Genomic DNA, 12,892 nt, shown 5'->3' with positions numbered 1-12,892 from the left:
GTACACTCTCTCGTATACGATCAATGATAGCCAGCCGATGAATGATTTCTTTTTTTCCTCACAAAATCTCACCTTTTCCCTCCTGCATGTTCAGTTTTTTAGATGATAACATGTGCCTCCTCCCTTTCAATCCCTAACGTCGATTTTATGAGTATAATATAATCAATCTTCCCAGATATTGCTCTCTCTCTCTCTCTCTCTATATATATATATATATATATATATAAAGGAAAAACTATTACCATGGGAACTTTTACTCTCGAGTTTCTAGCAGAACCATCCACTCCTTGAAAAATATTTGGGTTGGATTGTGTTGTCTTTTCAGAACAAATTTAAATCACTGTAGCTTTATGTGTTAATCAGCTATTAGTGTGTGTATTGTATAGAAAATCACATAGCATTGGTTTGGTTATTGCAAGTAATTCAAATATAAATGCTTTATTAAATATCAATTCCCATTGAGAAAAAAAAAATCAATAACTGTTAGAAGATGGTCCCAAGGTCTCACCGATGGTGCTTTTTTTTATTTTTTTCCTATTAAGATGATGTTTGGAAAGTTGATAAAAAAATTTTATATAGAAATATATTAAAATAATTTTTTTATTTTTTATATTAGAACATTAAAATGATAAAAAATATAAAAAATAATAATTTAAAATTTTAAAAAATAAAAATATTATAAATCCGCAATGCTGGAAGAAACTAACTAACTTGCGCTGCCCGTAAGTTTCTTCTTGTGACAGAAAGGATACATATTCCATTTTATAAATATTGTACAAGTTCACAATTTGTTCTTCTTTTTTTCTTTCCTTCTTAACACTTCACGCCATTTGGGCGCGGCGCTAGAGGGTCACGGTACTGGGTTGGCGCAGGTTAGCATGGATTATAATTATTATTGTTTTCGAATATTCTTTGTAAGCCCATAATGGTTTTGTATATCTCCAATGAATGTGTTGTAATGTTTTTGTAGTATATTAATAATAATAATAAAATTCCCACCAAAGTCTAGGCTGACAGTGCTGTCGTAATTCTTGATAGGGACATGAGATACGTGTCCCTTGGGCCTTGGAGGGTGACCTTCTCGTGAGCTATTGAAGAAATAACAATCGTTGCCTTAATTAATTATGGATTGGAAGGGCTATCTTAGAACCAGTTTGGGATGGCATTAGTTTTTTTAAAAACATGTTTATCTTCAAAAATATATTGAATTAATTTATTTAATATTTATCAGAACAAAATGGTAAAAATAAATTTCACATAAATATTTAATTAATTACATTGTAATATTTTGTTAAGTAAAATGAAATCCAAAAACATTATTAATAGAATCTTCTGCATTCAACTTGTTAAATAAAAATACTTATTTAAAAAATATCTAATCAACATAAAGTATAATTAATATGAAAACAAAAATAATTATTATTAATGATGTTCAATAATAAATAAAAGATTTGATTTCTATTTTATTAAGTAAATTAATTGTTTTGAAAACCTAATCATAATTCAATATCTTCAATAAATGTTTAAAATTTTTAATTAGATAATCATGTATAAAAAAAATCATAGATGTGAACTATAAATTTTTTAACTCGACTAAAAAATGAAAGATAAAATAACAAGAAAATGATTGCTCTTTTCTTTTGTAAAACACTCCTTTCTTTTATTTTATTTTTAAAAACACTTTCTATATGTTTTATATTTTCTTTTAAAGTTACATGAATTGTGAAATTCATATTCTTTTCTCATTTTCCAAGCATAATGAAAATCCAAAGCCAATTTCTTATGAACCCTTTTTTTAAATTACAAAATAAGAGATCACAAGTGTTTATATATATATATATATAACAAGGTTGTCTTCAAGATTATTAAAAATTTCTTATAATTAAAAATTATAATTGTTAGTCTATTCTATACAATTAAAAAAACTTACATAAATATTCGTGTTATAAATAAATTGAAATTAAACTATATCATATGATAAGGAATATTATCTCCGTATCGAATCCTCGTCGGTGAACATAATTCTTGCATATTTCACTACCCATAATTGCCACCCAAAATCCAAAGCCAATAAATACCAATCATCACAATTAAATACACTATCTAATCTCAATTAAGAGAACAACGCGATATATTGTCTATCTCGCGACTCATTAAACGGACTCCCCGAGAAGACTAACTACCATGACAGGCTATAACCCGTAAGAACAGTTAAGGAAAGGGTTTAAGCCGTTAAGCTGGTCCCTAATGCAAAAAAGTTCCAGGTGCACGGTGTTTTAGAAAGAAAGAATTTTTTTTTCTTCAATTTAATATTTACATTATATTTTAAAAATATTTTAGTGTGCTAAAATTAAAAATAAATTTTTATAAGTAAAAAAAATATTATTTTAATATATTTTAAAATAAAAAATATTTTTAAAAACAACTATTATTATAGTCTAAAACACTATAGGAGTTTATATAGTACTGTGTTGATAATTACTTTTTAAAATATTTTTTATTTTAAAATTTATTAAAATAATATATATTTATTTTTTAATATTTATTTTTGATATTAAAAAATCTAAAAATAAAAAATTAGTTAAAATAAAAAAATAAAAATTATTTTTTAGAAAACATATTAAAAAGAAAGAAGCAACAAGGGGTGTTTTCTATTAGCAATTTGCTGGTTTATAAGACAGCGTGCCAACCATTTTAATTACACATTTCTCGATTACAAGACCGATTTGATAGTAGCACATAGCTGACGAGAACCACAGCGGTAAAGAATCGAAGAAGCACATAGCCAATAAAATAATTTAAAGAATTCATGGACCAGTCAATTGGTTGGTAAAAAAACCTCATGAGCTATCAAACCAAGATCCAAAAGGGACCGGTGACCGGGAAACAAGAAGACGAAGATATGAACAACAGTGTTAAATGCAAAAAGATCTCAGTGTTTCCCCTCAATATTGGACCATTATCAGGACTCCATTGTTCTTGTCCAAAATATATATATGGATGTATGCATGTTAAGGGGAGAGAGAGATTAAAAAGAGAGACAAAATTGAAAGCCAACCGTGTTCGTTTGTTATCTCTTATATAAACATAAAAACACTCTCTTTCACCGACCATTACACATTTAACACTTTAAGTTCTCATATATACTTCTCTTTTCCTCTCTGAAAACATAAAAAGCTTTGGTTTTTAAGGCTGTCTTAGACTGACATTTTTAAGTTGCAAGCAAGTTTAAAGCTTTATCTGTGGCGGGGTTTTAGCATTTGGTGTTTTTGTGTAACTGAGTTGAGAGCTGGTTGACTTGTTGAATAGTTTGATGGGGTATTTGTGATCGAAGTTCGAATTGGTTAGTGAAATCTTTGTTGGTTAAGGAAAAATGGGTGGCTCGGTTTTAAAACAGAAACTGAAGAGTCTTTGTTGCAGTCATGGATGGTCTTATGGGGTTTTTTGGTGCTTTGATCAGATAAATTCCATGTAAGTTTGTTCCTTTTTTCTTTGTTTTGCAATTTTTATTGAACTTTTTTATTGTATTTTACTTTTTTTCCCCTCAAGGAAAAATGTGTGCATGATTTTTCTTTGGGTTATTTTCTCTCTCAAAGTTTTGATCTTTTCTTGAAGTTGGTTTTTTTGGTTTTTAGTTTTATATGCAGTAATTGTTGATTCTCCATATCTGAATTTAATGTTTATAATCTTCCAATAATTTTTTTTAAAAAAGGAGACACGAAGCTTTTTCTTTTTCTCCTTCTTTTCTCCTTCTGTTTAAATTTGTAACTTGAAGCAGTAGAGGAAAGAAAATGGTTTTATTGGTGCAGCATTTTAGCATAATATGCTGTTTTATAGTAATGAAATTCTCTTGAGACGGACTAGATTTGTAAAGTTTTCACCTTTACTATTTTGCCTGTTTTTGGAAGTAGCCATGGCTTGAATCTTGCTATATATGTGTATGGCAATGATATTTTGCTTACAGTAAAAATTCTCTTGTTTGAGATGTGACCAGGTTGTTGACCATGGAAGATGCCTACTATGAAGAGGAAATGGGGGCTGTAGTTAACAGAATGCTTTCAGAGGCTCACATACTAGGTGAAGGGTAAGCTCTATGCGATATTTTGTTTCCGAAATGCAGCTATTTTTTCTCAACAGTTCTTTGTAAATCTCCAGAATACAACCTTTAGGCCATTTATTTCCAAGCATTAGAAGAACTTGGATAGAGCTGATGTTGTTGTCGTGGTCTAATTCAGAATTGTTGGCCAAGCTGCTTCCACTGGAAAGCACCAGTGGATTTTCTCAGATGCTAGTGATGGAGGCTGGGATTCTGCTGCTTCTATTGGAGATCAAGACATATTCCAGGTAATTCTCCCTTTGCTTCTTATTTAACATTAACTACTGTACTAGTTGCTATTGAAATTAGTTTTCTTTTTTGTTTAGTTTCTTTCGCTGAAATGCTCAAAATTGCTGAGTGTTCGTTTACTGGTTTCTGCTTGCCTGAAAATTTCCTTTCCTGACAGGATGATTCTGAAATTCATCGTCAATTTTCTTCTGGAATAAAGGTACTGCTTGTTGGAACGCAAATCTTTTCCTCGTCACCCATTTTTATGATATGCCCTTTGAAACTCATTCAAGACCTTGAACATTTGTATTGACTTAAATTGCCATCTGCAGACAATTGCAGTAATCTCTGTGGAATCACAAGGAGTGGTACAATTTGGATCCACCCTGAAGGTGAGCACTTCAAAAGCATATCAAATGAATTTAACCGTCCAGCATAAATTTACTTGGGGAGAGGGGGAGTTTTTGCTGCATCTTTTATTTAAAAAAAAAAAAACTGTATCTGCATTTCATTGACTGGCGTGAAAGAAAATATACATGATCCATATACCAAGCATAGATGAATTTTTGTTGACTTCATTGGTTTTAATATTGCAGATTTTGGAGAGAGATGAATTTTTGGATCAAACAAAAATATTGTTTGGTGAGATGGAAAATGTTGCTGGGCTTACTTCGAAGGCCAACTCGCCTTTATCTTTGAAGTGTGAAAGTTATGATCTAAATGAGTGGTTTGATTCCTTCTGCAATGGGAATATCACCCCCATGCTTGGTGGAAACTGCAATGAGCTGACGGAAATGGTTTATTCTTCGATGGATGTTACTCAGTCCTCTGCTTTCACATCAGATGTTGAACAAGATAGGATGAACCCTTTATGCTTGGATTCCTCTCTTCCTACTAGCCAGTTGAATACAGCTGTCACCACTGAAGCTCAGATGATATTTTCTAGTAATCCCAGTGCTCAGTTTCAACAGGTGTCTTCTCAATCTCCATCTATGAACAAAACAACTACTCAAACTCCTTATACAAGTACGTGGATCAGTGGAGACTCTAATTTGACTTCATGGGAGTCAAAGTTCCAATCTGAAATGGTGGTCCAGGGCTCTACAACTGTGTTCTCTACAGAAAGATCAATGAACAACCAGCATTCTGGTTCATCAATTCATGTTACAGAAAGAGAAACGAGCCTAAACAGATTCCCTGTAGACTTCAACCCAGATGATTTGACAATTGATCTCTCCAAATCCTGTGTAATAGATAATATTCTAGAGTGGTTTGCCCCTTCACCAGAGCATAGCATAAGTGGAACGGCTGCCATAATGAATGGGAATCTTTCACAATCTGGAGGAGCCACTTCAGCATCATCAGGTCTAATTGGGGATCTCTTAGTTCACATTCCATGCAAACAACCCGCTACTTCAGCTCAAAGTTCTGTCACTGAAACATATATTTCCAGTGGAAAAGAGAAATCCGTGAGCGTCACCGGTGCTGAAAATGATCTGTTTGAAGGTTTGGGATTAGTATTCAGGGGTGGACAAACTGGGCATTGCTGGGAAGATATGATGATGCCTGTAGCCAGGAGTGGTCAGATAACCGCTAGCACTGGTGTTTCAGAATGCATCGCAGAGTTGGACGTTGGTTCCAAGGTTGGCCCTCAAAAAGGATTGTTCTCAGAATTAGGACTTGAAGAGCTTTTAGATAGTGTTAGTAATTCTAGTTATGTTACAAAGTATAGCATTGATGATCAATTATCCAATGCAAAGAGAAGAAGAGTGGAAAATTCATTGGTAATTAGTGATAAACTTCAGTTAGTGAATGTTTCGTACCCTACCAGCAGCAGGATGATGCAGCCTGCATATAATTTGGACAAGACAAAAGATCTTCCGTCAAAACAAGAGGTGTTCCCCAAATCGCAAGTAAGCTTGTGGATTGATGATAGCTATAGCGTCAATACTGGAAGTTCTGGTTTACCAAAACCTGAGGAGCTTGCAAAGCCCACCAAGAAAAGAGCCAGACCTGGGGAAAGTACTAGACCTAGGCCAAAAGACCGTCAGCAGATACAAGACCGTATCAAAGAGTTGAAACAGATCATCCCTGATGGTGCAAAGGTATGCAATCTTATGATTTGCTTTCAATGAATTACCATATGTATTTGTTAAATTACTAGATTTCTCGTATGACTTTCTGCTGAATGGTGATATGCGAAATACAGCCATAAATCTTCTTGGCCAATAGAAGCACACTTAAAAATCTAGATCGTTGACGTTTGTTTCCTTTGATGATGTAACAGTGTAGTATTGATGCTCTGTTGGATCGCACCATCAAGCACATGTTATTCTTGCAAAGTGTGACCAAATACGCGGAAAGGCTTAAACAAGCTGACGAGCCAAAGGTAACCAGCTCGTTTGCTTAATTTTGTTGCATGCTGACAAGTGAACAACCTTCCACTGGCAAATGTTGTTTACTTACAATTTGCATTTGTATAGTTGATTGGCCAGGAGAATAGACTGCTTCTTAAAGACAACACCACAAGCAGTGGTGGTGCTACATGGGCACTGGAAGTTGCAGACCAATCAATGGTTTGCCCAATAATAGTTGAGGACCTCAGTCAACCCGGCCTAATGCTTATAGAGGTATGTGAGCAGAAATGAATGTTTTCTCTAAGGATTTGCCAGCCATATCCGAATCCACTAAATGTGTTTTCTCTTTCCGTTACAGATGCTTTGTGAGGATCGGGGATTCTTTCTTGAGACAGCTGACGTAATCAAGGGCTTTGGTTTGAATATACTGAAGGGGCTGATGGAAAGTCGAGAGAATAAGATCTGGGCGCGTTTCATTGTTGAGGTGTGCACATTAAATTAGATTTTAAACTATGGATTTAGGTAACATAAGAATCTTGAGATAATTACTGATTTTAAAATTTGATACAGGCAAATGTGCACATAACAAGGGTGGAAGTGTTTTGGTACCTTCTCCAGCTTCTAGAACGAACAGGTACTAGTGTGATGGATTCAACAAAGCAGCCTAGTAATTCCTTGCATGGAAGGATTCCTGAGTTAAGCAGTTACCAGCTTCCTGCATTGCCATGTCCCGTCAGCCTGACTGAGACTATTCAATGATAGATAGATCTCTTTCGTAGGGATTGTAGAACACTTTGAGCATTCATTTCTTTAGATATTGCTGTGATTTGTGTTCCATTTTGACTCCCTTAAGATCGAAGCAAAATGCGAACATGTATGACAGATAGGAAATACTTCCAAAGGAAGGGGCTAGGTTTCTAGTTACTCGTGTGGTGCTGCAGTTGGAGGGGGATGCCCCCGCGGATGTTAACTCGTTTTATAATCAGTTGATCTAAGCCAGCATTGCATAGAATTGAAAGAGTGTAGTGAACTGTATTTGTATTTGATTTGTGTCTTTGTTTTCTTAGGCTTCGCCACCATAACCTGTTTATATAATGAAGTATACCAGTTTAGTGCCGGTGGATAAGATTGTTTATTAATGTATTTTTTATTTATTTTTTAAAATTGATTTTTAATTTTGGCACATAAAAATAATACAAAAACACAAAAAAATCAATTTAAAACCTAAAAAATAAATTTTTTTTAAACTCAGCAATTCTAAATAACCTCAATTTTCTTAGGCTAAACCCTTATTTGTTCTTTGTATCAGTTGTTGTCTCATTAGGATATTGGAAGGAATTTGCTCTTTTCCTCTGTCTCTTTTTTTCATACACATATATTTACCTGCATCGTTAAATATATGGTTAAATATATTATTTAATTAGGTTTAATAATTTTATTTTTTAAAATTATTATTTTTATTTAATTACATAATAATAAAAGTTAAATATATGATTTAATTGGTTTAATAATTTTATTCTTTAAAATTATTTTTTATTTAATTACATAATAATAAAAATAGATATATATATATATATGAGACTAGCTGAATAAAATTTTCTTCAAAAAAAAAACTTTAATAATGAGCTATGCAAAAAAGCATTTACTAATATAATTAAAAAAATTATGATCTTAATAAAAAGAGAAAATTAAATGATATTTAAAAAAATCTCAAATAAAATTTTAATTAATGTATTTTAGTGGATTTAAATTAAATTAAAAAAAAAACAAAATAGGTTAGGTGTGTGAGCCAATGCATCTCATTTGTCAAGAAAAAAACTAAACTTGTGAGTCAAATATTTTTTTTAAGAAATAGATAACATCTACATCATTTTTTATTAAAAAAAATAAATGTTGCGTTCTCTAATTATGATAATGGTTGAAAAATCAAGCAATGAGTTTTTCAAAAAAAAAAAATATTTAAATTATTTTAATCTAAAAACACTTAAAACACACTCTTAGAATCTTAATAAACAAATTTCTCAGCCCTAAACACCTATAAATTGGTTAACAAACACAATATTAAGCCAAAAAAAATTTCTTTCTCAATTTTAATCTATTTTTTTGGTAAATTGAGATATAATAATGGAATTCCTCTCTTGAAATGCAACATATTGATATCAATAATGATTTTTTTTTTTGTCGTAAGGTTGTGGCCAATCAATGACTTTCTTTGTCTTTTTTTAATTTTTTGACCACTCTCTTTTTTCACTCTTTTACTCAAAGATTGAAATACAAATAAAATAAAGTTTTAGATCAAAAAATAAAATATCAGAAAACATGGAATAAAAATGAAAAATAAAAAACTTGGGAGACAAAAAATGATACAAACACACCTCGATTACAGTAAAAAAGAAGAAGAAGAAAGTGGTTGGGAATTTGTTTCGGCATCAATTTCGATCCTTGGAGTTTTAATTATAATTAATCAAGAAAAATGAGTTTAATTTTTCCAAATTGAGAGTCTTCAACATTGAGAGAAAACCCTACGAAGTTAACTTAAACAAATTATCAATTTCAATTCTAAATAAATTAAATATGGAAAGATCACATTGAAAAAAGAAATAACCAGAAAAAAAAACAAAAAAAAAGAGAAAATATTAGGTGAATCAATAAAAACATTGATAATATAGGGAATTTATAATACCTTTTAATTAAAAGTCTATGGAAAAAGGGATTAGAAATATAAAAAAAAAACTTTAGGAGACTAACAATGTTAAAAACACACCTCAATTATAGTAGAAAAAATAACAAGAGGTTGAGAATTTGTTTTGGTGTCAATTTTGAAAGGGTCACATTGAAAAACAAAATAAAAGAAAGGATAAGCTATTTGAATCAGTTATCATAACTCATTTTCTATCTCTATTTTCTTTATCTAATTTATTTTTTACATTTAATCTTCTAAATAATAAAAAGAAAAAGAATTTAGGGAGTGAATTGAGAAGAAGGAAAGCAAAAGGGGACTGAAAAATAATAATAAGATACTGTAAAAGAGAGAGAAAATGAAAGGATCAAACAAAATTAAAAGATTATTGAAAGAGATACCACACATTACACACATTAGAATAGGATATTAATTAATCAAGAACACATGGTTAAGAAAGAAACAACTTAATTGTGTAAGATTATTTTTTTAGTTTAGTTTAGTTTTTTATATTTTGTATAGGATCTTATTAGCTATAAATAGCAAACATGAAGACAAAAGCAGATGGACACATATAGAGATTAAAAGGGAGAGACTCTTGCAAACAAAAACCTATAAAAATAGCAAAAAAAAAAAAAAAGCTTTTGAAGTTCTCAAAAATTCTAGCAACAACTTCTTGATATCTGTTTTTTTTAATTAATATAGATGTTTGGGTCAGTTTGCTCGTACCTCAATTAATCCTTCACGCTCTAAAATTAACAATTATATAAACTTTCAATATTCCTAATATTTGTAAGACTTAAATTAGTGATCTTTAAAGAGTAAACCAAGAATCTGATTAGTTAAACTACTTCCCTCGTGTTTATGTTATTTTAGTATAGTGGGAGATAGCCAACAATGGCTATATCATAGGGAAGAGAAAGAAGTTGGCCGTCTTTTGGAGCGGCCTTCACCACCCTACCCTGACAGTATGTGCAACATAGCTTCAAGATCCTGACTATAAGATTATGTATACTATGTATATTGCATGTTGTATATGTATTAAGGATGTTTCTTTTGTTTCATTAATTTTCTTCCCATTCTAGCCAACTTTAGCAACATGCAAATATTAATTTTGGTATCTTATATGATTTATTTGTTATTCATGTGATTTGTTTTATTAAATTGTGAATCACAGATTTATGTTAAAATGCATCTTGTTTTGAATAAATTCATAGTATATTTATGATTGTCTTTCTTTTCACATTTAAATACTATTGTTTATATTGAGTTGTTTGAAATATTTGTATTTATTTTTAATGGATATGTTTGGGGTAATAATTAATTTATGGTGTATTAATGTAAATTAGATAATTAAAAGAAATAATTCAAAACCCGAGTCTTCATTAATTATTATTTTGAATATTGCCCCCGTAATAAAAAAAAAATAAGGATTATGCTTTATTGTCAAGTCAAAATTCTAAATCAATATCCTATAAATTTTTACCTCCAGTAAACATATGTATTTAGTGTAGTTGAATTTGTATAATAAATATTTTCACCATTAAATGAGATGTTTTAAAATGATTTTTATCTTCTCATTATAAAATCAAGTAGTAATTTCTTTTTTATTTCCAGCCGAATCACACAATATAATCACCGAGAAGTTGCTGGTGACATTAGTAAAAACATTCACAATCCATGGTGAATGCCCTGATATACCTTTTAATTTTAATTCTAATAGATTAACTAACATGTGAAATAGGATTCTGAAATTCAATACGGAAACTCATAGAGGTCATAGCAAAATAATAAGCTGAGATACTATGTGATGGTCAAGTGGTAAGGACTTGGGATCAAGGGGTTTGCTCCCTCTGTGGTCTCAGGTTCGAGTCCTTGGTTGCTCATATGATGGCTACCGGAGGCTTACATAGTCGTTAACTTCAGGGCCCGTGGGATTAGTCGTGGTACGCGCAAGCTGCCCAGACACCCACGTTAATCTAAAAAAAAAATAATAAGCTGAGATACTATGTGATGTCCCCGTTACTGGAATTCTTCTCACAAACATCTTGAGGAAAATGGGCTTCTCTTATGCTTTCATTTGCTCAATCAGATTCTGAACTGCTGCTGTGAAACAGCTTGTAGAAAGTATAACCTGTAGGCTAAATGAACAAGCAAGCAAACTGGATTTAAGCCCCCAAAATCACCCGAATGGTTTTAAACTGGTTAACCTGTGTTGAAGGCAGCATTACAAATGATCCCCTGTGTAGATGAGGTCCCTATCATGCACAGAATTAAAACTTAAATTTGCTCTGCTCTCATGGATTCCAAGTGCCTAATATATTAGTGCACTGCTCTCAGCATCAATACCATGTCATCATCCTCGATCACTTCGGTGACAGTCCTCATAGTTTAACATAAACTGTTATTTATGAACAAATCACCACGCACTAAGAGATTCCATGGTAATATAGCTATTACATTAGGTAGGTATATTCTTGTTCATAACTTAATCAGAAAACGAATTTCCAACAGTGGGTAGGAGTTTTCATGAGAGATCTGGCATGCCACGTCAAAGGACACGCCATCTTGGTGCTTCCTCCACCAGGAATTAAATGTGGAGTGAAGTATGCTTCAACATTTTTGCTGCCATACTTCAGAAAATATAACTTCTAGCCAATAAGCTACGGAAAGATATGCACAATGCTTCCTAATGCAAATGTTAAGCCATAAATTTTATTTGATTAAAAGCTCATTGATATCTGCTTGTCAATACTGTTGTTGTTAGTACTATATAATTAAGCATGAGAGAAAGTTGACACGGTGTGGAAAGAGAAGCAACTTTTGATAGTTGGATGTGCTTTTCAAATCAGTGCATTTGTGGACTGGGAAAGCTCCTAGCATGCATTAGGAGGTAAGTGTTCCTTCCATTCAAGTGAAATAAGCACAGGCCACTTAAAAGCCTTGCTTAATTCCTTGAACCGTGATTTACAAGTTTTATAATAGGGAAAACTTGAATAGTCCAAGTCATGACCTAATTTGTAGGGATGATGTTATAAAATTCAACATGTATAAATAAAATGTTATTTAGTATTCGGGATGGTGGTTGATTAATATATTTATGTATATGAACTTCCTCTTCTTAATTTAAAGAACTTCATATTTATAATAGAAATTTTGATTACTTATAAAAATAGCTCCAATAGGAGAGATTTAAAATATCTGATAAAGTTAATATTTTTATAAAAAATATATTAAATAACTTAAAAAAACTTTAATTTTTATGAACAAAGATATTTCTTCTTCAGTTTTATTTTTGTTAATACTATAAAATCTAAATATTTTTATTTTAAGAGATGAGAAGTTGTGAATCCTTTATCTAGATGGTTTAGGGGGTATTTATACCCTCTAAATCTTGTTATTTTTATAAAAAAAAAATCCTCTATTTTTGACGATATTAATAAGAAGTAAATATCTTTTATATATCATTAATGAGATAATAAATATGAAAGACCCTTTAAGAGACCTTATTACACCTATAAATATAGAAAA

At 31.3% G+C, this 12,892-nt stretch overlaps 1 protein-coding gene across 1 annotated transcript; it reads left to right on the top strand.

Moving 5' to 3' along the window:
• Positions 1–2,853: 2,853 nt before the first annotated feature.
• LOC105127276 (Serine/threonine-protein kinase WNK (With No Lysine)-like protein) lies at positions 2,854–7,798 on the top strand. Its single transcript, XM_011028514.1, has 10 exons — positions 2,854–3,471; positions 3,995–4,084; positions 4,236–4,344; positions 4,503–4,544; positions 4,657–4,716; positions 4,921–6,429; positions 6,612–6,713; positions 6,808–6,954; positions 7,040–7,165; positions 7,252–7,798. The coding sequence occupies exons 1-10, from the start codon at positions 3,374–3,376 to the stop codon at positions 7,438–7,440; spliced, it is 2,472 nt and encodes an 823-aa protein (XP_011026816.1). The 5' UTR covers positions 2,854–3,373; the 3' UTR covers positions 7,441–7,798.
• Positions 7,799–12,892: the final 5,094 nt, after the last annotated feature.

This window comes from Populus euphratica, unplaced genomic scaffold (genome assembly GCF_000495115.2).
Source record: "Populus euphratica unplaced genomic scaffold, PopEup_1.0 scaffold7.1, whole genome shotgun sequence".
NCBI classification, from domain to species: Eukaryota; Viridiplantae; Streptophyta; class Magnoliopsida; order Malpighiales; family Salicaceae; genus Populus; species Populus euphratica.
Note: the sequence above shows the minus strand (reverse complement) of the source record. Positions and strands in the feature narration are given on the sequence as shown.